Source organism: Muntiacus reevesi, chromosome 4 (assembly GCF_963930625.1).
Source record: "Muntiacus reevesi chromosome 4, mMunRee1.1, whole genome shotgun sequence".
Classification (NCBI taxonomy): Eukaryota; Metazoa; Chordata; class Mammalia; order Artiodactyla; family Cervidae; genus Muntiacus; species Muntiacus reevesi.
The window spans coordinates 31,992,376-32,016,262 of NC_089252.1; the positions used below are offsets into that span (position 1 = coordinate 31,992,376).

A 23,887-nucleotide genomic window follows, 5' to 3' on the forward strand; every position below is an offset into this window, starting at 1 on the left:
ACACAAAAGGTGAGATTTGAATATCTGGTTAATCAGAGATCAAATTATACTAAAATTTGCTCTGCAGTATTTTTATGTTCTATAGAAGTATCTTCCTAAGCACTAGGTACTCATTATACAATGCTGGAACACAAACAGAGTGAATTCTGATGCCACCACTGACTCAACATAGTCAAAATTACTATTGAACTGTACACTTACTGGTTATTTTTATTATTTTATATACATTTGTCAATATAAATAGCAAGTAACTCTACTCATATCGCTTCTACTCCAACTATGAGGGATTTATACTTTGTGTTTTTACAAAGTTTTGTGTTGCTTAAACTTTTACCTGGGATTACTCTTAAGCCAGGGTCTACTGTGAAGTAGATGCAAACCAACCCTATTCTGATGCCTCCTAGGTTTGAATCTCAGCTGCCAGGTACCAACTGTGTGACCTGGTGCAAGTAACCTAAACTCTCTGTACCCCAAAAAATGTGGATACGTTAGTATCTACCTCATGAGGCATTTGCAAGGACTAAGTGAGTACTAATGAATACAAAGCCTGCAGAACAGTGCTGGCAAATAGTAAGCTCTATTTAAGTATTTACCATTTTGATTATGGTCAGGAAAAAACAAAGACATCTAAAATTGTCTTCTGGTAGGCTATCTAGTTATTTTCCAAGGCTGTGCCATATTTTACCCCTCTGTCATTATTACATTTCAGGGAAAAAATCACATATATAAAATATGCATTAATTTTATGAAAACCCATTAGAAACTGAACTGGGACTCTCTGTGTGATGTGGAAGCTGAAAATACAAGATAACAGAGTGGTTCAAACACCTTCCCCCAGACCTCTCAAGGGTCAAAAATATCAAATCAAATAAAGGTGACAAACAAGGAGATGTCCATATGATGGTATCAAAATTGCTAATGAATGTAGTATCACTGGCAACAAAACAGGTGAGCAAAACAACTAAGTCAAAATGTCAGATACCAATGAGGGTATGTCTTAAATATTGGTTGAATATTTGATATTGAATGACAAACCAACACATCTAAGAGTGGTCTCCTGCTAAACAACAAATATTGTTCTGGTAGCATATGTATAGATACTAAATTTTAGAAGTAAGAAATAGCTAAAACTAGTAATTAAAAAACTCCCAATACTTCTTGAAAATATATTTAATTCAGAAGCAGCACTAGGTTTTCACTGATTCTATTTTGGAAGCATTCAACAAAAATTCAACAGTCAACATTTCTACATGTATAATTTTGTAAATAAATTTGTGTAAAAGAGATACATTAGCTATATACAGAGACAACATCAGAACACAGGCCTAAAGCAATTACATGACAGACAAATATAATACAGTTACTGATTTCTTTTCTAACTGCTTCTTTCAGGTGGGAATTCCTAAGGACTGAGATAATTTACAAATAAAGCTGTTCTAACAATATGGAGACCAGACATCTTGTACCATGGCAGTCTATTGTAAAATATACTTGGAAAGAGGGGTTATGGTAACACAGGCAAATTCAAGTTCCTGGTCCCACAAAGCAATGACCTATTCTTCTGAAAAATGAAGCATCCCTTTACTTCTCTGATTACTCAGAGGGATTTAGTTACTTACCCATGCTTCCAAAATGTGTAACCCCAAGCTACCTAAGGTAGGCAAGGCACAGAGTAATCACAATATATATTAAAACACTGCTAAGAAGATCAAATGACTGTGAACCATACAGTGAAGTAAAGCATAGATTTAAAAGTGTTATAGGTGACTTTTGAGAAAGTAATATTCAACACTCATTTACAAATATAAGATTTTTCCTGTGGTTGTTTGGTTAGACATGTGGAAAAATACCTCTTGTATAAAAAATATATCCTAACTAATAAGATACACATCCTGAAATTTAAATGTTTAAAATGACATCTTTAAGGTAGGAACATGTTGACTTTCAACATGCAAAGTATTTAAAAGTGCCACTAATTAAGAAGAATCATAAAATTATTCTTTAAAAAAAACTGTTTTAAAAATTTATGATTTCATATTTCTGTATCTAAATCATCTTCCAAACATCACTTTCTAGTTGTAATGGAAAACTTCACAATTTCTGATTTCAGATTATAATAGAAAAAATAGTGAGGCATGTTTTGATGAACAGTTGGTAATTCCAGCTTCTGGTTAAAGCCTTGGAAGATTCAGGAATAGGAAAGAACTGAGACCTACTGGTATATATACTGTAAAGCAAGTAGAACATTATTAGTCACAATGATGTTAAACTTTGTTGTGCATAATAGTATTCTACTAGGCCATCTGTTTCAGATTTCTGAATGTAGACGTTCTAAAAAACGATGAATAAAATCTGCTCCTGACTTAGAAAATCAGATCTGATTCTGGGGTTAATAACCAAAACAATTCAGGGGAACTGCTGGGAATTTCAAACTAGTTAAAAGGTGTCTCAGAATATCCATTTAGTTCCCATTTCTTATGAGTTAGAAATCCCACAATTATTCTGCTCCCCATCTTGTAGTATCTTAAATTCCAGGTATTAACCATAGGTGAGAAAAAAATGCCATTAACAGATCAAAATGATATATAGATCAGTTTCCATCTTAATAAGTTTAAGGAAAAAGATTATATATATACTAAAATTATATTAAAATATAAATATATTCAAATACTACCTAAGGCTGAAAGTGAAGTAGCTCAGTTGTGTCCGACTCTTTGCGACCAAGGACTGTAGCCTTCCAGGCTCCTCCATCCCTGGAATTCTCCAGGCAAGAATACTGGAGTGGGTTGCTATTTCCTTCTCCAGGGGATCTTCCTGACTCAGGGATCGAACGCGTTGCAGGCAGATGCTTTAACCTCTGAGCCACCAGGGAAGCCTTACCCATACTCTTATTATTTATAATTATTGGTAAATTATTATTCTTTTTCCTTGAGAATTTTGAGTAACTTGTCGTCAGCTATACAAGGTACACACTAAATAGGTCAAATAGAACATCAATATCATTTACCCCATAAATAAGACACCAGTATTATATATACTGATACTTACAAAATTCGTTCCTTTTTCAGTTTGGTTACTTTCACTTGTAAACCTGAAAAAGAAAAAAAAAACCCCACATTTTATCATTTCTAAAGCAGTTAATCTAAGTTTCTTTATGCCTCTAATGCTAGACTATTAAATCACTTGAGTCTGGTCTCTGAACAATGAGCCAAGTCCCATTAGTTTGAAGAATATACTTCCCTTATTCGCACCCTTAAGTCACAAAATATCTGCAACATTGTTGCTCCGAGTCTATTGTATGACAGCCAAATAGAATTAAATTTTCTCCACCAAAGTTACTTCCTAATAGCATGAGCAAGCATATAATTAGATGTTCACTATGAATGAAGGTTTATGTTCTGGCATAGCCTATGTATTTTGTTAATAGCAATACTGCTTATATAGGCTCAAATCTTCTGGGATTAAAACAGATTGTGTCAGGAAGTCCTGGACTAGGAACACAACTGCTGATAAAAACATACTTAACAAAAGGCACTACTGTATCTAGTTCAAGATATGTATTACATGTGTTATATGTATTTTTGAGTCAGATAACAAAATATAAAACTACTCCCTATGCTACTGTGCTGGGCTCAGTCGTGTCTGACTCTTTGCCATCTCATGGACTGTAGCCTGCTAGGCTCCTCTGTCCATGGGACTTTCCAGGCAAGATACTGGAGCGGGTTGCCATTTCCTACTCCAGGGGATCTTCCTGACCCAGGGATGGAACCCACATCTCTTGAATCTCCTGCACTGCAGGTGGATTCTTTACCACTGAGCCACACAGGAAGCCCATACAAGATGTTATCACCATTGGGGTAAACTGGGTAAAGGGTATACATACAGTGTGAATCTATAGTAAGTTCAAAATAAAGAAAATTTACAGAAAAGTATTGAGAGAGTTGGAATACTGTGAAAATGTAAAGCATTATAATAAAAGGAAAATTTTTTTAATGTTAAAAATAAAAACTGGTATGATCTTTTGATTTTCAAAAAATCTTTTCCATCTGTCAAGTTAGTTCCCTAGCTGGGGAAGATTTCTTCTTTTTCAGGTAATGACAACTCAGAAGACCTTTAAAGTATTTAATAAAGCATTAACTCATTTTTGAGGAATTAAGAAAAGAACTTGTTACCCCACTAGGCCAAAGACTAGAGTCAGCAGTTTTCTACTCTCTTCTACCCTTCTCAAAGTGTGTGAAAATTTAATTTTGGCTGACTTCTAAAACTCAGGTCTGCCTTTAGAAGTGAAAAGTAGCACCCAAGATGAAATGGATTATTGCTATGAACCATTTTAAGAAAAGGAACAATGAGATAGAAAATCCTTAAAAACTTCAAAAGAAAATTCTTGGGAAACGTGGAAAGACTACTCTTTTATCTTGTAAGCATTCAACACCTGCGAGGCATTTGTTCTGTCATGCAGACCAGCCCTGAAGCAGGTTTATGTTTGTATGTGTATGTATGTGTGTTTAAATTTTAGCATTTGCTATTCATCAAGTCAATTAGGCATCCACAATTAGAACCCCTATAAAGTGTGCTTTAATCCTGCTCCACACCCATCGGAAGGAATGAGGCTATACGACAATGCAGCTCCTGTATGAACAGGCAGTCTGTTCAAAAAAGTATTTGAGATTGTTAACGCTGGAAACCTGAGACACCTAATGAGAAAACAGTGCTCAAAAGACCAAAAGCACTGTACACCCAACACCAACGTGTATATGAATTTTGGACAAAATGAAACAATTAAGGGCTCACATGTGTACTTACGTAACAGAAGAAACAAATTTAAGTAAGAATTCAGAAATAAGGTAAGAATTCAACTTGTCATAAACAAAATCATTGCTATGCTAATTTATACTCATTTTCGTTCACTACCCAGAACAAACCATTTATGTATATACTTTCACTGTAAAACAAGTTATTTATGGTTTTGAATGATAAATTTTAAGTCCAGTAACATTTTTCTTGACAAATAGTGGCTTTACATATAGCTTAAATAATTAAACTTCTACCAAAAACATTACTATTTCGGTAACTGCCAAATCAATTTCAGCTCCAAAGTAAAGACATTTGTCTTTATAAAATGCAGCCACTTTTAAGGTTTGTTTAGTTTACTTTTAAGATTTAATCATATCAAAATAGGTAAATTAATTTTTTGCAGATTTTACTGAGTTTGTTAATACAAATGGAAAAATAATACATGTGATGGTTAATGACAGTTTTCTTTTTCAAACTGAATTATAGTTGATATATAATATTACGTTGTTTGTTGCTGTTACAGGTGTATAATTAGTGATTCCCAATTTTTAAAGATTATACTATAAAATATTGGCTGTATTTCATGTGTTGTACAGTATACACTTGTAGCTTATTTTATACCTAATAGTTTATATCTCTTAATCCCTTATCTTATAATGACCCCCACTTACCTCTCCCCACAGGTAACCACTAATTTGTTCTTTATATATGTGGGTCTGCATCTTTTTTTGTCACATTCACTCATTTAATTTTTTAGATTCCACACAGAAGTGATACCATACAGTATCTGCCTTCCTCTGTCTGCCTTCTTTCACTTGGCAAAGTACCCTCTGAGCACATCCATGTTACTGCAAATGGCAATGTTTCATTCTTTTCATGGCTGACCAATATTCCACTGTGTGTGTGTGTATTTACACGCATCTTTATCCATTCATCTGTTGATGGATACTTAAATTGTTTCCATATCTTGGCAATGGTAAATAACACTGCTATGAACACTGGTGTGCATTTACCTTTTCAAATTAGTGTTTTTATTTTCAAATATAAACCCAGGAGTGAGATGGCTGGGTCATATGGTAGATCTACTTTCAGATTTTTGAGACACCTTCATACTGTTTTCCACAGTAGCTGCACTGATTTATATTCCCACTAACGGTGTATGACAGCTCCCTTTTCTCTACGTCCTCACCAACATTTGTTATTTGTGTTCTTTATGATGTCATTCTGACATGTATGTGGTGATGTCTCATTGCCCTTTCAATTTGCATTTTCCTGATGACTAGCTTTTCATAATAATGAACAGGACACTGATGTTATGGACCAAAATTACTTGTTATTCCTTTCATTGCTAATTTGTGTAGTCTTAATATGAATTTTATCTTTTTGGAATTTTTGATGAAACATGGGAAAATAAAGAGCAATCCAAAAGTGAATCAAGACATATTTATCCTATCATATTAGAGCCTTCAAACTTTCCATTTCTTCAAAGGGGTCCAATTCTGTCCTCACAAATCTGCCTCACTTTCTATGAAAATGATTACCATATTTACCAGATACAGAAAATATTATGAGATGTTCACGGCAGAATGTAGCATGGACAAAAAACTATTTATTAAAATGGTAGCACTCTGAAAAATATTCTAAATTCCATCTTATAACTTGTGCTTTTAAAATAATAAACCAGATACTGACAGGGATTTTAAAAAGTTAAAAAAAAACCACCCCAAAACCCCCTGCATTCAAATGAATTCAAATGTATTTAAGTTCATATGCATATCTAGGAAAAATTATATAACTCAAGTACTACATTTATAACTTTTCCATTTTTTTTAACCTGGGCATGAAGGTTTAGAAGTAATGAGTCAATTTTGATTCCTGTATATACTTCAAAACCTGCGAAGTCTGGACAAGTCCATGTTTGATGTCTTTCAAGTGGCCTCTTACACTGGTTTCTCCAAATGGATCCTCTACTTTCAAACAAAAAAAATAAAGTATCCTTTAGGCATGTCTTTGATGTTATAATAAGAGTCACAGGGCCTGATTTTACACGGAACTATGTGGAACACACTGACAAGGGACTGTCAAGAGTCTTTCTTTCAGCAAATTTGCCAGGCCCCAACCAAAATATTTTTAAATAACATATGTGTGCTTAGTCACTCAGTTGTATCCGACTCTTTGTGACCCCATGGATTGCAGCCCGCCAGGCTCCTCTGTCCATGGGATTTGCCAGGCAAGAATACTGGAATGGGTTGCCATGCCCTTTTCCAGGGGATCTTCCCAACCCAGGAATTGAACCCAGGTCTCCCACATTGCAGGTGGATTCTTTGCCGTCCGAGCCATCAGGGAAGCCCAAATACTAATTTTTAAAAAATAGTGCTCAATCATTTAGACTCTTTAAGAATCCATAAGTAATTTCGAAATTGGTAAAAGTTGCCTAATCAATATATTAAAATGTGCCAGAAGTTATCTTCTCTCAACTCAAACATATATCCAATGTTAGATATGTTTGATATATCATGTATATCAAATGATTCATAAAGCACAGATATTAATAGAGTTTCCTGAAGAACCTGAAACACCAAGAAACATGAAGAAATCTAACAAATATTTTATCCCTGTTATAAGCCTAAAAAATAAAACTGTCCCAGTTTTAAATGGGTATGCATAAAAATTCTAAAATGGTGATGATTATGTGCCACATGAAAAACAAGCAGTTTGGTTAACAATAACAGCAAAAATAAGTCACACATAGAACAGTACGTACATGGATCACAACAATACAACAAGCTACATGCATTTCTCTTAAAACTAGAAAAGAACAGACAACTGTCATTCTTATAAAATGATGCTTTTACAGTATCACTGAAAAATAAAAAATTTAAAGTAAATGGGTAGTAAAGTATTTCAGGGTTTCAGAGACAAAAAATTTTGATATTTTCATATCGCATGGAAATTTTTTTTGGCCATGCCACAGGCTTGTGTAATCTTAGTTCCCTGACCAGGGACTAAACCCAGGCCACAGCAGTGAAAGCTCTGAGTCCCAACCACTGACTGCCAAGGAATTCTCTTATGGGATTTTAAAAAAGTTATGTTCAAGAAAACGTTCCATTGATGCAGATATAAATGATGCAATTCATTAGGATACCATTTACTAATTTCTTACTAGGTGCCAAGCACTTTTACCTATGGAAATGCAAGTAGAAAGATGAGTAAGATATGGACTCTGTATGATAAAATTTTAATGATCTTAAAAAGCAGTTATAAAACAGAAAGTAATTATTTGAAGGATAAAGAATTTAACCTTATGCTTGAAGATGGCAGAATGCTAATTCTCTATCAAATATTTAATAAAAACTCAAGTATGTCTGGTCCTATTTAAATCATTTGGAGATATTATGTCTGTTTTACCTCCAGGTCACAAAGAATAAGCTTTTCTATAGTGCATTGCTCCTATAATAGTTTAAACTTCAAGTTGTTCCTACAGGTAAACTTGCATGGTGGGGTCACGGTATTATAAACCAAGAGGAAGATAAGGCTGCTCTTCAACAGAAGTTGGGAGATGTTATTATTCTTTTGCAGATTTAAAAGTTCATGCAGCTGATTACATTGTTATTATCAGTGTAACCAAGAGAGAGTGTCTTGTATTTGGCTTATTTTTGTTATCACTTCATTATATAATTATACTGTATTAGTATTTTCCTAAGGAGAAAAGAATACAATGCTTCCCAAACCCACTGTATCTTCTTCACGGTTATATCGTCAGCAACTGCTATGATTCCCAATATATAATTCAGTAACTACTCTCTGAATGAATAGCAAGTCAGTACTAAAACTCAGAATCCTTCCTCAATGTTTCACACTATATTTTCTGGGGGAAAATAGTGTAGTCAAGTGAAAAGTAGAATTAATGTAAAATACTCATATTTGTCCCTGGACATATGACCACAAGCATAGTCACTTTAAAATCAGATCTTTATCATTAACAACAAATTTGAATTTCTAAATTTTTAAATATTTGAAGTCAATAACATGCCTAAGATATAAACAGCTCCTATCAATTGATAGGGAAAAGGCCAACAACCTAATAATCAGGTATATAAACAGTTCTTTTTTTTTTTTTTTTTTCATTTTTTTTATATCCCTCCCTATTCTCCCCCCTTGTTCTTTTCTGCACAGTAATTTATTTGGTTCACAATTTCCCATACTGTGTTACAGGAAGTGAAGTCGCTCAGTCGTGTCCGACTCTTTGCGACCCCATGGACTATAACCCACCAGGCTCCTCCATCCGTGGGATTTTCCAGGCAAGATTACTGGAGTGGGTTGCCATTTCCTTCTCCATAAACAGTTCTTAAAAAAGAAACGCAAACCACCCTCAAACATTAGCAAAGATGATTAATTTCACTCATAAGGGAAATATAAATTAAAACTACACTTTTCAGTAGATATGTTAATAAAATACAACATGGAGATATGTTTCAGATACATATTAGAACAAATTAACTATAAACAGACATTTTAGGTAACTGGGTAAAGTTGAACATGACCACCTAATAGGTATGAGATGACATTAAAGAATTTATTTAGTGTGATAATGGTATTTTCTGGTTTAAAAAGACTACTGGCATATACTGAAATGTTTATATATGAAATTATGTCAGAAACTCCAAAGTAATTGAGTGGAAGAGGAATAAAGATGCAAATGGAATATGGGTAAAACAGGACTGGCCATGTTGGTTGAAGCTGAGTGATGAGTAAGTAGGAGTTCTTTATACTATTTTCTTTACTTCTGTAAGTGAGTAATATTTCCTAAAATTAGTCTTAAACTTCAAATTAAAAAAAAATAGAAAACAACACAAAAGGTAATAAAAAGTGATTGCCTTTAGTGTGTGGGGAGGAGAGGGATAAATTTTTACTGTTTATTTTGTACTTTGACAATTTTAGAAAAAAAGTGTAAATAATAATAAAAAAAAACCACAATAAAACAATAATAACTCCACTGATACCTGGATTTCTAAATGAACACTAATGTACCTAGACTACATCAGCAATCCTAATATGCTGAAAGAGAGCTTTAAAAGAAACATGGATCAGAATGAGCGTAACAGAGCAGTAAAGTATGCAAGTGAAGTGGGAGATGTATTGAAACTCCAACCTTTCATAATAAAATTAAAGAGTTTTTAATGTTTATCTCAGTCATGAATTTAAAAACTACAATTAAGAAATAGTTTCAGTAAAGTTGTAGGATACAAAGTCAACACACAAAAATCAGTGGTGTTTCTTTACATTAACAATGAGCAATCTGAAAAGGGAATCAAGAAAATTTCATTTACGGTAGCATCCAAAAGCATCCAATACAAAATTAAGGAATAAGCTTGACCAAGGAGATGACACTTGTATGATGAAAACTACAAAACATTGCTGGAAGAAATTTTAAAAAGGAAAGACATCTTATGTTCACGGAACAGAAGACTTAACATTGTTAAGATGTCAACACTACTCAATGTGCTCTACAGATACAAGGTAATCTGTATTGAAATCCCAATGATATTTTTTGCAGAACTAGAAAAATCTGTTCTAAAATTTGTATGAAATCTCAAGGGACGCCAAATAACCACAACAATCTTGAAAAAGAACAAGGTTGGCCATCACATATTTCTTGACTTCAAAACAAAATAAAAAGCTACAATAATCAGAACAATGTGGAACTGGCATAAGGACAGACATATAGACCAATCAGAATAGAGCCCAGAAATAAACTCTTGCAGATATGATGAAATGGTTTTTGAGAAGGTTTCCAAGACCATTCAAAGAGGAAAGGGCAGTCTTTTCAACACATGGTGCTGGCAAGTGAAATATACACAAGCATAAGAAGGAAATTAGACTCTTACATTACACTAAATACAAACTTTAACTCAAATGGAACAAGGACCTAGACATAAAAGCTAAAACTGTAAAACTCTTAGAGGAAAACACAAGGGAAAAGCTTAATGGCAATGGATTTGGCAATGATTTCTTGGAACAAAAGAGAAGTACAGTCAACAAATGAAAAAAGTAGATAATTTAGACTCTACCAAAATTTAAAACTTCTATGCCAAAGGACACAATTGACAGAGTGAAGAAGCAATTCACAGAATGGCAGAAAATACTTGCAAATCATGTATCAGAGAGATTAATATCCAAAATATACAAAGAACTTCTACAACTCAACTACAACAAAAACCAATCTGATTAAAAAGTAGGCAAAGAATTTGAACAGACATTTCTTCAAAGGTACACAAATAGCCAAAAAACAGGAAAAGATAATATAGCCAATAAGCATGAAAAGACAACATTACTAATCATTAGGGAAACAAAAAGAGTATGGAGTTTTCTTAAAAAACTAAAAAAAGAGTTACCATATGATCCTGCAATCCAACTCCTGGGCATACAGTAGGAGAAAACTAATTTGAAAAGATACATGCATCCTATGTTCACAGCAGCACCAGATGTGGAAGCATCTAGTGTCCACTGACAGATGAATGGTTAAAGACGTGGTACAGATATACAATGGAATATTACTCAGTTATAAAAAAGAATGAAACAGTGCCATTTGCAGCAACGTGGATGGACCTAGAGATTATCATAGTAAGTGAAATAAGTCAGAAAAAAACAAATATCATATCACTTATACATGGAATCTAAAAATAATGATACAAATACAAAACAGAAATAGAGTCACAGACACAAATAACAACCTTATGGTTACCAAAGGGGATGGATGGGGTGAGATAAATTCACAGGTCTGGATTAACATCAACACATTACTATATATACTATAAACAGGTAAACAACACGGACCTACTGTATAGCACAGGGGACTAACATTTTGTAATAAACTATAATGGGAAAGAATCTGAAAAAGATTCTGAAAAAGAATCTGAAAAGAATCAGATTCTGAAAAAGAATCTGAAAAAGAATACATATTTACGTATAACTGAATCACTGTGCAGTACACTTAAAACCAACACAATTGTAAATTAAATATACTTCAATTAAAAAAAGAAAAAGCTATGTGACTTACAAAGCACTGTATTAGCAAACCTATGGTGGCAACATATAATCAAGAAATACATGTAAAACAAAGCATTTCCACATACCTTAGATAGGTATACTAAGGTTTAATATCAAACTTGAGATCAGCTTTCACAGTACATTTTAACAATCACATATAATATTTATATACTTATCCAACCACAACAGCTCAATTGTCTGTATGCTCACTACATTTCATACAAATGTTTTAGTTCTTATTACACTGTAATTATCTGTTCACATGACTTTATCTCTACCAAAATGCAGGCTATCTGAAGGCAAACTGCTATTTATTTTTGGATCACAGGGCTTGGTGGCAAACCCAAGCAATGAGAAACAAATTCTCAAGGTTTACTGAACTTAAGTATATAAAAAAATCCTGTAAATAAATTCACAGAAGAAAATTAAGTGTAGCGGTTATATAACTCGGCTGAGATCACAGAGCATGTAGATAAATGAAATCAGAATTCAAATCCAGATCTTCAGTCAACAATTTCTATGCCCCTTCCACCACACCATACACATTACCACAAGTAACTACAAGTTGTGTAAGAGCTACATCCCATGGTAGTTGTCTGTAGTCAAAAAGCAACAACTCAACAATAAATATGAATCCCCCAAAATTAGAACAGTAAAGGTCCCTTAAGAAGGAGATCTTTGAACTGTCACACAGACTAGTTATTACTACAATGTCTCAGCAGAATAATGCTATAGGTATTTAAGAAAAAAATTACCTTGTACTTCCTTATCATGATACTCCTTCAGTTTTGTCCAAAGATCCTTGAAATCATTAGATACATCTGCAGAACTAGGACTTCCACAACTGCTTCCTGAGAGGTTCATCTTGCTTAATATGCTCCACGCTTCTACTGGTTACTGTTTCCTGAGCTTTTCTGTTACATTATATAGGTCTGAAGTTGCCTTTGGCCAGTTTAAATACCTGAAACAACAGATTACAACATAAATGAATTCTGCATTTATCTTTATGTGATTTGAAATCAGGATGACTTCAAGCCCAGTCAGCTATACTCAAGTTTTCCTTCTTAACCTATGATCAATCACTTTAGAATTTGAGGAGGCAGAAGTGAGGGAAAAAAGATGATTATGGAGAGAAAAGTCCCAATTTCAGTTATCTGGCCTTAAGTCACGCAAATTTTTTTTCAGGTGAATTTTTTCTTATTCTGCCAAAAAGGAAGCAATTACCTACATTGTGCTACATTGAAAGGACTCTTACATAGAGAAGTTTGTAATCATTCATGGTCAGAACCAATTCACCATTCTTAAAGAATTTTTTGCTTTTTAAACTTCTGAGCTGATATGGAATACAACATTTTGAACCAACAACTGAAAAGCATTCTGAAGTATTCTTGACTTTGGCATTTACATCTAGACAAACACACACTGTAAAAGAGCAAGAAAGATGATTGACAAAACACAAGTATCTGAAGAGCTTTTTCATAAGAGAAATCCGTGAGCAAGAAACACACAGCAAAGATCTATGGATACAGAAACAACGAATAATCAGGCAACTAGGGAAAAGTTATTTTGTGCCTCTCAGAGTAAAGGTGAATGATTAAGTTTATTATTTGTGTAACCCCTGAAGGAAGCAAAAGGCTATCAGGAAGTTCAAGTGAATTAATAAATATTTTAACATGTGTTCTTAAACTGAAACCATCGACTAGTTACTACTAAAAAAAATTAAATGATTAACAAGTCTACTAAACCTCACATTTGGCTCCTTAGTCAATGCCTTACCATTGCTAACAAGTGCCCAAATAGATTTAAGTGTCCCTTGCTAACCATTTCTTGAGGTCTCTGATGAACAGGCTAAGATAAGCAATGGCCATTTCCAAAGGGAGCAATATATGTGCAGAGTCACTTGGTAAACTATAAAGCACTAAAGAAATAAAAATACATTTATTAAGCCTTTCCAAAATTGTGACTACACTTTTTAAAGATAGTGAAAACTGAACAAGTACTAGATTTTAAAAGTTAATTTTTTAATTTTCTTATATATGATAATAAGATGATCATGTTAAAAAGAAAGCCCTTTCTTTATATATTAAAGGGATAATACTCCCTTTAATAGGTAAACTGAAGGTTCACTGAGACTTGCGTTAAAATACTCCAGCGAAAATAAATAAATTTTGGGTGGATAGATAAACCAAGAAGGGCTGAACTATCCCAGTTATTAGAGCTGGGCAACCAGATAGGTATATGAAGGCTTCATAATTCTAGTGTTTCTCTAGTGTGTATTATATTATTATTATTTACACAATATACATCATACATACTATATAATATAGTAACATATTATTATATATATTATTACTATAATAATGTATTACTATATTATTTATATAATAAAGTTTTAAAAAGTGGGTGCATTAATACAGCTTTATCTTCAAAGAGGCCTGTTCTACAAGAAGCAATGGGTCTCTTTTATCGTCAATAAAAGCCACCATCTATTAAGTGTTCACTATATACCATGGAGTTTGCCATTTTCTATTCATTTAATTTAATCATCAGAGCAACTGCATGAAACAGCCACTATTACTGATTTCATTTTAGAGTTGAAGAAAACAGGTTTAAGAGATTAAGTGACTCGCCCAAGGTCACACTACGAGGCTACATCACGGCTGGAACTCAAGTTGTGATGTCACTGAACTCCAAAATACTTCTAAGAAGCAAAAAAAAAAAGTAAGTTAATTACTTCTATTAATCAAAAACTTCAATATTTGTTACTTTAATGAACAATTTAAAATTGTATATTTTAGTATTCAATGGCTTAAAGCCAATAGTGTAAAATAAACTTCCTTTAATAAATAAATCTACCTTCAGAGATAGTAAAAAGGTTGTTCCCCCGCCCCCCGCACATAACAATGTATCAATACTAAACTTGCAAAGTCTGGATCACAAAACCCTCTCCACTCTAGTTTGCAAGCTTAGCACTTAATGCTGGCATCTCTTTCGATATTGAACCGTTATTTACTGGCATGACATTGCCCTTCAACTTCTCAGAAATGTGCATCTTTCCTCTCAAGTTGCATTCTGGGCTGAAAAGTCGGCAATCATTTAACACATTTCAACGCGTCCTGCTGCAGGGTAAATCATAAACCACCACACTGAAGGAGCTCAAGAGGTTTCTTTCCTGTCACACCATGCATATGCTTACACAGGTGAGGTAAGAGCGGCGCCTCGGCGTCATACAAGGGTTCTGAACTCACTGAACAGGGACTCTGAATCGTACTCTCGCGGGCAGAGCAGAGGTCCAGAGGCTCCCATCCCAGCACCCTTAGCCATCAGCCTCTTCTCCCGCGCCTCGAAGGGCTGGTGGGCCGCCCTCACTGAAGCGCTCCACAGGACTGGCGCGGAGACCGCGCGGGGCGATTCCCTGGCGCAGATCGACGCATGCGCGGGGCGGGCTCACGCCGGCAGCCTAGCTCTCAGCTGGTGAGGAGACCCAAGAACTGCACCGAGCGGTACCCCGTCTGCGCTCGGGTCCACCACCCGCTGAGTTTAGGCATGCCCCAGCCCGCTCCTCGACTCAGACCCAGGACCAAACAGCCATCCTCACCCCCGGGCCAAACGCCTTCGGTCAGCCCGCAGCTGCGGACCGGAAGTAGTCGCCAGGACTCAGCGCTCCGGGTCGGGGGAAAGGGATTCCTTCTACTCACAGCTTACAAGACGGCCTCGAGATTCTCCAAAGCCCCCAGCTGGGAAGCAGGCACGCTCTGAGACTGGAGAGTCTGAGACGGCCGTTTGCTTTTCTCCTCGCTCCCTCACTAACCTACCAAACTGGCGGCGGCGAAGCCGCCCCCTCGGGGCAGCCCGCGCTTTCACGGGTTGGGGGAGGGCCCGAGGGCTGCCAGACGCGCTCGCCCCGCCCGGGCCTCGCGTGACGTCATGCAACGTCGCGTGGGAGTTCCCGCGACGTCACGCCTCTTCCTCCTCCTCTGGGGCGGTGTGAGGCGTTGCTCCCAGGGGAGGAGCGGGGTCGGCTGGCAGTCCCACCACCGTGGGCGGTGACTAGCGAGGGGGGCGCCACCTCCGAGCGGTCGGAAGGGGCTCCGAGAGCTGGCGGCCGCCACATGATTCTGAGATCGCCCGGAGAAAGCTCACGCTGTTCTAACTACGGAGCTTCGAGTTCTCCTGCGGCGTTTTCAAATGTGTCGGATTTAAGCCCGTTTCTGGGGAAGCACGTTTGAGTGTCCTGTACCAAATGTAAAGTTAAAGATAATTGAGGAGTGAAGGGACACGTATCAGTCTAACGTCGCTCTCCGCCACGTAGCTCTTACCTAGTCTAGTGATGCGACGTGACAGGACTGGGTAGCGAGGCCGTGTAGCAAAATGAATGCTGTGTATATTATGCTCAGGTTCAAGACGGTCTCTGAAGAACCTGAAATGAGATGGAATCAGAAATTACGCATTGTTTGTTGGAACAACATGCTGTTAGATAATCTTTTTAAGTCGACGTTTTCTGTCAGTGCTTGTAAACATTGAAATTGTTAGTATGTTTTCCTATTTATTTTGGTTTCCAAAAGAAGCGTTTTTAGTATTAGAAATTCTGTAAATAAAGGTGAAGGAAATAAACAGAATAGACTAGAATCACAATATCTTTTAAACTAAATAATACTTATAAGACCTGGGAGGAAGACAGAGAATAACATCATAAACTTTAAAAAGTTAAGTTGTAAAAAAAAAAAAGTATTTAGGAAATCATAGGTATAAAATGTAAAAGTAATTTTCCCATTCTTTCCAGGTCTTAAGGGATGAATATCGCAGCTTACTCCTTGAGAGCACAACAGGACGTTTCTGTACCTTGCTAGCAAATGCTGTTGGTATCTTTAAAGCTGCTGAACATTCATTACCCTGTTAAAGTAACTCTCATTGACTTCCAAATTTTATCTTGTTTTAATCTTTTTTATTAGATCCTCTTACAGCTCTCTGTACTACTGACATTTACTACAGTTATCATTATTTAATTCTGTCTCTCCACTGGACTCAAGCTTCCTAAGAGCAAAACCACATCCTGTTCACTTTTTTTTTTTTTTAATCACCAGAAACTAACTGGTTTCACAAATTTTATGGCTTAGAACAATGCTTTCCAAGCTTACTGGGTACCTGGGAAATGAATACTTGTATTACCTATTGTAAAACAGATCAAACAAACTGCTTCCATCCAGAGGAAACAGAAATTAGGATTCTAGCGACCTCACGCCCAGCTCTGCCACCTTGAGGTCTGGGAATTTAACGTCCTAGTATATGTATAACCTATTAGAGGCCCTTAGGATGCTTGATTTAGAAAGTGTGTGAAGTGGTTACATCCTAACTTTTCTTCTATGTACATTTAATCGAAATAAGGAAAACCATGCACTAAAAACTTTAGGATTCTTAGAAGTGTACACTTTTGAAACTGTGTAGATTTTGAAGTCATCTGTATGCATGCTGAGTGGCTAAGTTATGTCTGACTCTGCAACCCCAAGGACTGTAGTCTGCCAGGCTCCTCTGTCCATGGGATTTCTCAGGCAAGAATACTGGAGCAGGTTGCCATTTCCTTCTCCAGGGGATCTTCCAGGGATGCAACCTGCGTTACAGGTGGATTCTTTACCATTGAGCTACCAGGGAAGCCCTGGAGTCATCTAACTCAAGCCGTTTTATAACTGAAACTCTTTGTTGATTCATTCTACAATCTGCTTAACTTCTATAGCTGGGTAACTGAGGGTTGTGAAGGAAAAGTCACATAACATGTTAGACTGACATCACTAAAATTACATGGTTTCAGACTTCATATAGTGTTGGTCCTTTAATGGACCGGCACCTGGTGGTCCGGAGTCGACGATAAGAAAGTAAGAGAGAGCGCTTGTTGGTCCTTTAATGGACCGGAACCTGGTGGTTCCGAGAGTAAGAGAGAGAAAGATGCTGATATCCCCTGGTTTACACAGAAAGCCAATAGAGCCCTGTTCTTAGGGCTCGCGCTGCTGCACGTAGGCACCAGGCGCCCTCTCGAGTGGGTGAAGGCACAGTGCGCCTTCTCAAGAGGGTCTTAGAAGCCCGGGCAAGAAAGTGAGCTCAGCGGGCCTCCGCGCTTCAAGGAATTAGCCAGAAATAGAGAGAGAGAGAAGGAATAGAAAGAAAGACACGGGGACCAAAGCTCTGATGGAGCAAAGGTGTTTTAATCAACATGGCGTGGGCATATATACTGTAGTAATTCTCAGCAAAGATAAAGGTTAAAATTCCAGACTTACAAAACATAAGATGATCCCTATCAAAGAGAGAGTTGCAAACAATCATCTTTTACCATTTGGCTCATAAAAAGGAAGTGGGTGCTTATCACTGTAATGAGAAATGCCTGGATTCCTCAGCCCCGGGAAAGGCATGCCTCTCCTCTTAATTCCTGAATATTCAGGAATCAATAAGGGCCAGAGGGCTCCTGACAGATCCAAAACAGCACACAGGAAGCCTCTTGTTAAATGCTTCCTGACAATATAGGGCACCAGTTAATCTCTAAGGTAGCCTTTATACAGTGCCTTCTGTTTCCTTTGCTATCTTCCAGACCTTCACTGTTTTCCTCAAACCTCTACAGAGTACTCACTCTCAGCTAACACTTCACCACCTGATTAAACAAGACAGTTAGACTCTACAAGTGTGATCTTTCTGAACTTTCCTTTTCCTTTCTCAACTCTGAATTAGGCAATACCATTTTGCAGTGAAATTGCAACCCTAATCCAATTGCTTCTCATCACCTTGTCTGTATCCACCTGGGCCTGTCCACCATCGTCTCAAGCATTTTCTGAAGCAGTACATGCTCAGTTGCTAAGTCATGTCTAACTCTACAACCCCCAAGGACTATAGCCTGCCAGGTTCCTCTGTCCATGGGATATCTTAGGCAAGAATATTGGAGTGGGTTGCCATGCCCTTCTCAAGGGGATCTTCCTGACCCGGGGATTGAACCCACCTGTATTGCAGGTGGATTCTTTATGACTGAGGAATAGCCTTCCTTTAAAAAAAAAAAAAAATCAACTATCTTTCTACTTACACTGTTTTCCCTTTACAGTGTATTCAGCAGCAGCAGTCAGAATGATCCTTTGAAACCTAAGTCAGAACATGACACTCCCCCGCTTAAGACATTCCAAGGTCTTTCCATCACTTTAGAATAATAGCAACTCCCTTTCTAAGGAATCAGGACAGGTCAATTACTGTTCTACTGATACTATCTTCTAAATAGAGTTCTGAACTAGTACTTTCCTTTCCATCCTCACTCTTATTGCCCCAGCTTGAGCTCTGATATTTCTTACCTAGACCATGCTTCCAATCTTGCTCCTAAATGTAGTTTCCACACAGCTGCCAGAGAACCCAACCATTGTTTCTGATCTTGGTACTCCCTTGCTTAAAACCCTTCAGAAACTCCCCATTACCTAAAGATCAAAATTCAATCCCTGGGAACTTCCCTGGTGGTCCAGTGGCTAAGACTCCTTGCTCATGGTGCAGGGGGCCTGGGTTCAATCCCTGGTCAGGGAAATAGATCCCACGTGCTTCAATAAGACTTGAAGATCTTAAATGCAGCAACTAAGACCCAACACAACCAAATAAATAAATAATAAATATTAAAAAAATAAAATAAAATCGACCATTTAAAAAAATGTCCAAAAAGTCCTTCTTAACCTTGCAGGCACCTCTAACCACCACGTCATTCTTTCCCTCTAAAACAGGTTGATGTTGTTCAGTTGCTAGGTTGTGTCTGACTCTGTATGACCCCATGGACTGCAGCACACCAGGCTTCCTTGTTCTTCACCATCTCCCAGTGTTTGCTCAAATTTGCATCCATTGAGTCGGTGATGCCATTCAGTCAAGGAGGCTGCTTATATTCCTCCTTCCAGCTCCTTGCTATTTCTTTGTCTTGGCTCATATAACCCTCTTCTCTTGAAATGACCTCCACCCAGATACTTTATATTTCTTTGTAGCCTTTAAGACTTAGCTCTGGCAGTGCAGCTTCCGGGACACTACCTTAAGATCTCTCATCACTGCTCCTTCCTACCCTCTTGCTTAAATAGCCCTCCTCATTCTCCCATACTCCTCTGTGTATGTATCTTTGTCACTGCATTTAATGCCATTATATTGTAATTATTTCTACAGCTTTTACCCAACTAGACTGCAAGGGGTTCCTTGATAGCAGAGACTGTGCTTTCTTTGTTCTTCTCAGTATTCTGAGTTCTTACCAGAGTCTTGTGTGTGTGTGCTTAGTCGCTCAGTTATGTCCCTTTGTGACCCGAGGGACTGTAGCCCGCAAGGCTCCTCTGTCCATGTGATTCTCCAGGCAAGAATACTGGAGTGGGTTGCCAGCCCTCCTCCAAGGGATCTTCCCAACCCAGGGATCGAACCCACGTCTTCCACATTGCAGTTGGATTCTTTACTGTCTGAGCCACCAGAGAAGCCCATGAATGCTGTAGCGGATAGCCTATCCCTTCTCCAGTCTTAGCACAGCATTATCTAATAAAGCCACATATATGATTTAAAATTTTCTAGTAGCCGCATTTAGAAAGGTAAAATACAGCAGGTGAGATTAACTTAATTTATTTTGTTTAACCTAGTTTGTCTAAAATATTTATTTCAGCATGTAATCCATGTATAAATTTATGAATGAGACCTTTTACGTTAATTTTATTCATTAATTTGAGTCTTCAAAACCTGATGTGTCTTTTACTGTTAGAGGACATTTAATTTGGGTTAGCCACATTCCAAGTGCTCAAAGACACATGTGGCTAGTGGCTGCCATATTGGACAGCCCAAGACTATCATATATAATGGACAGATGAGGTTCCATGGTTTACCTGGAGAATCAGGATGGAGCTGATTCATAGTCTAAGGCTATTTCTGCTCTTTGTCCTGGCCATGTCCCATCTCTTCTCTTACTCTATACATCATGTTCTCCTCCCCTCCCAGCACTGAGGCCTGTATCCCCAGGCAAAAAATTTAGTGATTAAACCCATTTTGATTGTTTACAATAAAGTCCGGCACTTCTAAAATGAACACACAATACTAGGGGTGAGTTGTATCCCTAGAGTCAGAACTATTTTAAGAACAAAACAAGGGAGATAATAAGACAGAGAGAGATAAAAATAATGAGGTTAAGTATAATGAGAGAAGAGGGGAGAAAAGTATTAACATAATAGAAAATTATGTTAACTGTCAAAATTTATGTCAACCTAAATGAACACTTGATTTAATTTTTAAAAAGTTGTTTACAGTAATTATTAAGTGTTGTTTGGGGGTAGGGGTATACATCAATTAGTGATCTTGCCCCAAGTGCCAAAATGTTATGATTTGAGTGGATGGTGCCAAGATTCCAGTTAGGTTGAGCAGTTTTATAATTGTTTTAAAGATATAGTTAACATTCATGGAGGATGTCAGTATCATAGTTTTTATTTTGATACTCTTAGGTGGTCATTAAAGTGCTTATAACAGACATTAAAGATTATACATTGCTTTCTAATTGGAAAAATTAGCTTCATTAGTCTAGCCAACTTCCAAATTTATTTTGATAAAGAAGCTTTATTTATTTTGATTATCACTATGGCTACATAGAGCATCTTCATTTCCCATTATAAGCTATTAAAGTTGTTTGTGTTTTTAAGTACTTAGCTACTTCATTTCACATCAGCAATGGGCAAAGTTTTATTAGATACATAATTTTCCCAATTTCAGAACAAGCTCTGTATACTTGATAGTCTTATACAGTATACTGTGTGCTTGCCTGTTGGCATAGGTTTAAATGATGGTTGGCTGATCAAGAATGTTAATGATCTGGTATTGCAAAGTGATTTATTGTCAATGGAAAGGAGTATCTTTTTCTTCCAGATCATCTGTTTCTATATAGTGGCTGCTTGGGCAATATTTTATATCTCTGCATACAGATTTATAAAGCCCAGAAATTTTGTTGGATAGGCCTTAGACCCTTTTTATAACACTGACATTTGTAAGAACCTCAGAGCTCAACTGCTACAGAGATGATAAAAGAATTTAAGAGTGATCACTAAGACTGTGAGGTGATCTGTAGAGAAAAATGGATTGTATTTTTGGAATCTTGAGAAACTAATATTTCAATTCAGCATATGTCATTCTATACAACATTGTCGTGTGTGTGTGTGTGTGTGTGTGTGTGTATACGTATATATATGTATAATGTAAACACACATATATACATATATTTATGAAGTTTATGATGATAAAAATACAAATTTATATATATGTGTATAATGTGTATATATGTATAATGCTACCATGAAGGCAGCTGTGGGAACAGCATTTATTTACAGTAATGTAAGTGGAAAATAATATGAACTGTAGGAACAAATCACTGACACTTGGAGTCTATTAATTAAAGCATTCCTTGATAGGTTCACAAGAGCAAGCACATTTAATAGTCATTGCTTTGTCCACTTAAAAATATAATGATTCACATTTCAAATAATGATTTTTCCATCAGTAAACTGGTAAATTTATTCACTGAGGACAAATGGTTGTGACTTTTAATGTATTCATGCCTCACAAATTACACGTATGTCTTCAAACACACAGGCTGACTCCCCACCCCCCATATTTTCCCTATTCTAACTATGTTTGAGAAAAATAGACTTTTTAAAAAATAATGACTTTTTCCTTTTCCTAATCCATGTTAGGTTAAGGAAGCTTTGAATGTTACCATTCCAAAAATGTTTTTATGTTCAAAATTCAGCTCTTAGAGACCTTCAGTTTTAGCCAATAGTTTTCGATTTTACTTAAGTTATTAAATTATGTTTTAATTCCCTTCTCACCCTTTAGGACAATTTGTTTTTGCAGGCTATTTAGGGTAGATAGAGTTCCTTTTCCCAAATCTAGTACACTTCTTATATACAATGCTCATATGCCTGGCTTACCATCAACAGTTCTGGTTAATGTCTATTCTTCTGGCTTAGCTATTAACAGGGCTCCCATTTACTCTAAAAAATATCCTGGTTTGAGTGATAAGTCAAATGGTCAGAAGGTTTAGGGAATTCAAAATATAGCATAATAAAAAAGGGAAGATTCAAATGACCCTTTGTTGGCAGGAATATTTCCTTCTCAACTATATGCAGATCTATCTAAACTTGTTTTAAAGAATATTGTGATATAGATAATATAAGCCATAAAAGAACCACACTTTTTGATTTATTGATAATACTTTGAAATCCCATTAGTGGAGAAGTGGTTTATTTAATTCTGTTAGAAAATGGATTTAAGAAAAGTTTATGATGATAAAAATACAAAGTACTATTCCTACTTATCTTCTCTTTTGAACCTCAAAATAATTATGTCATAAAGGTGTAACAGGTGCAGTTTTCATCTTTTCAGAGAAGTTGATAAATGAGGTGGTGTGACTAGCACTGTATGTACAAACTGGCAGATAAGTTGACCCAAGATTCCAAACTGAGTTTTCTGGACATGAGTCCTGTATCTATGATCTTTTCAGTACACTGTGCTATTTTTGAATAATAGACTCTATATGAAGCTTATTCTGTGCTTTTCTTTTTTTAATGTAGAAAATATTTTTGAGAAAATAACCAAATAAAGTTTCTGAAAAGTTAATCAGAAATTATTATTACCTAAATGCTAATTTACAGTTCCAGTGCATTTTTCTATTTACTTCAGAAAGATTTACATTATACAAGTTTACTAAAAGGACTTTTAAATTTAGTAGCAATTTAAGTCTCATTGAGAAAAGGAAAATAAACTGGGTTTTTTTGGTCAGGGTTGGAGTGAAGCACTTTTATCTCAGTTTTTAAACTGTTTTACAAAAACAATTTTATTTCTTGGTAACTATGGCACATGTGCTCTTTCACTTGGCTTACAATAGATGTAGACATTTGAAAGAGGAATATAAATTGATTTCTAATGGAATTAGTGAAAGGGTTTATTCTAGCTTTCCTAGCTAGATTTTTCATGTAGTAAGATTTTTCAATCTATTTGAAAACTAAATAGATTGAAGGGCCTTGAATTATGTTGT

General features: G+C 36.2%; 1 protein-coding gene across 7 annotated transcripts in view; it reads right to left on the reverse strand.

Moving 5' to 3' along the window:
• The window catches only part of RBBP8 (RB binding protein 8, endonuclease), a 78,900-nt gene that overhangs the window by 42,887 nt on the left and 12,126 nt on the right, over nucleotides 1–23,887 (reverse strand). For 2 of the 7 annotated variants that reach the window (XM_065932472.1, XM_065932466.1), the window contains exons 1-3: nucleotides 15,443–16,148; nucleotides 12,600–12,805; nucleotides 3,049–3,091 (exon numbers count right to left, since the gene is read on the reverse strand). In XM_065932472.1, the coding sequence (XP_065788544.1) occupies nucleotides 3,049–3,091; nucleotides 12,600–12,708 (152 nt within the window). In that variant the 5' untranslated portion in view covers nucleotides 12,709–12,805; nucleotides 15,443–16,148. The other 5 variants (XM_065932470.1, XM_065932467.1, XM_065932469.1 and 2 more) reach the window with 5 other exon arrangements.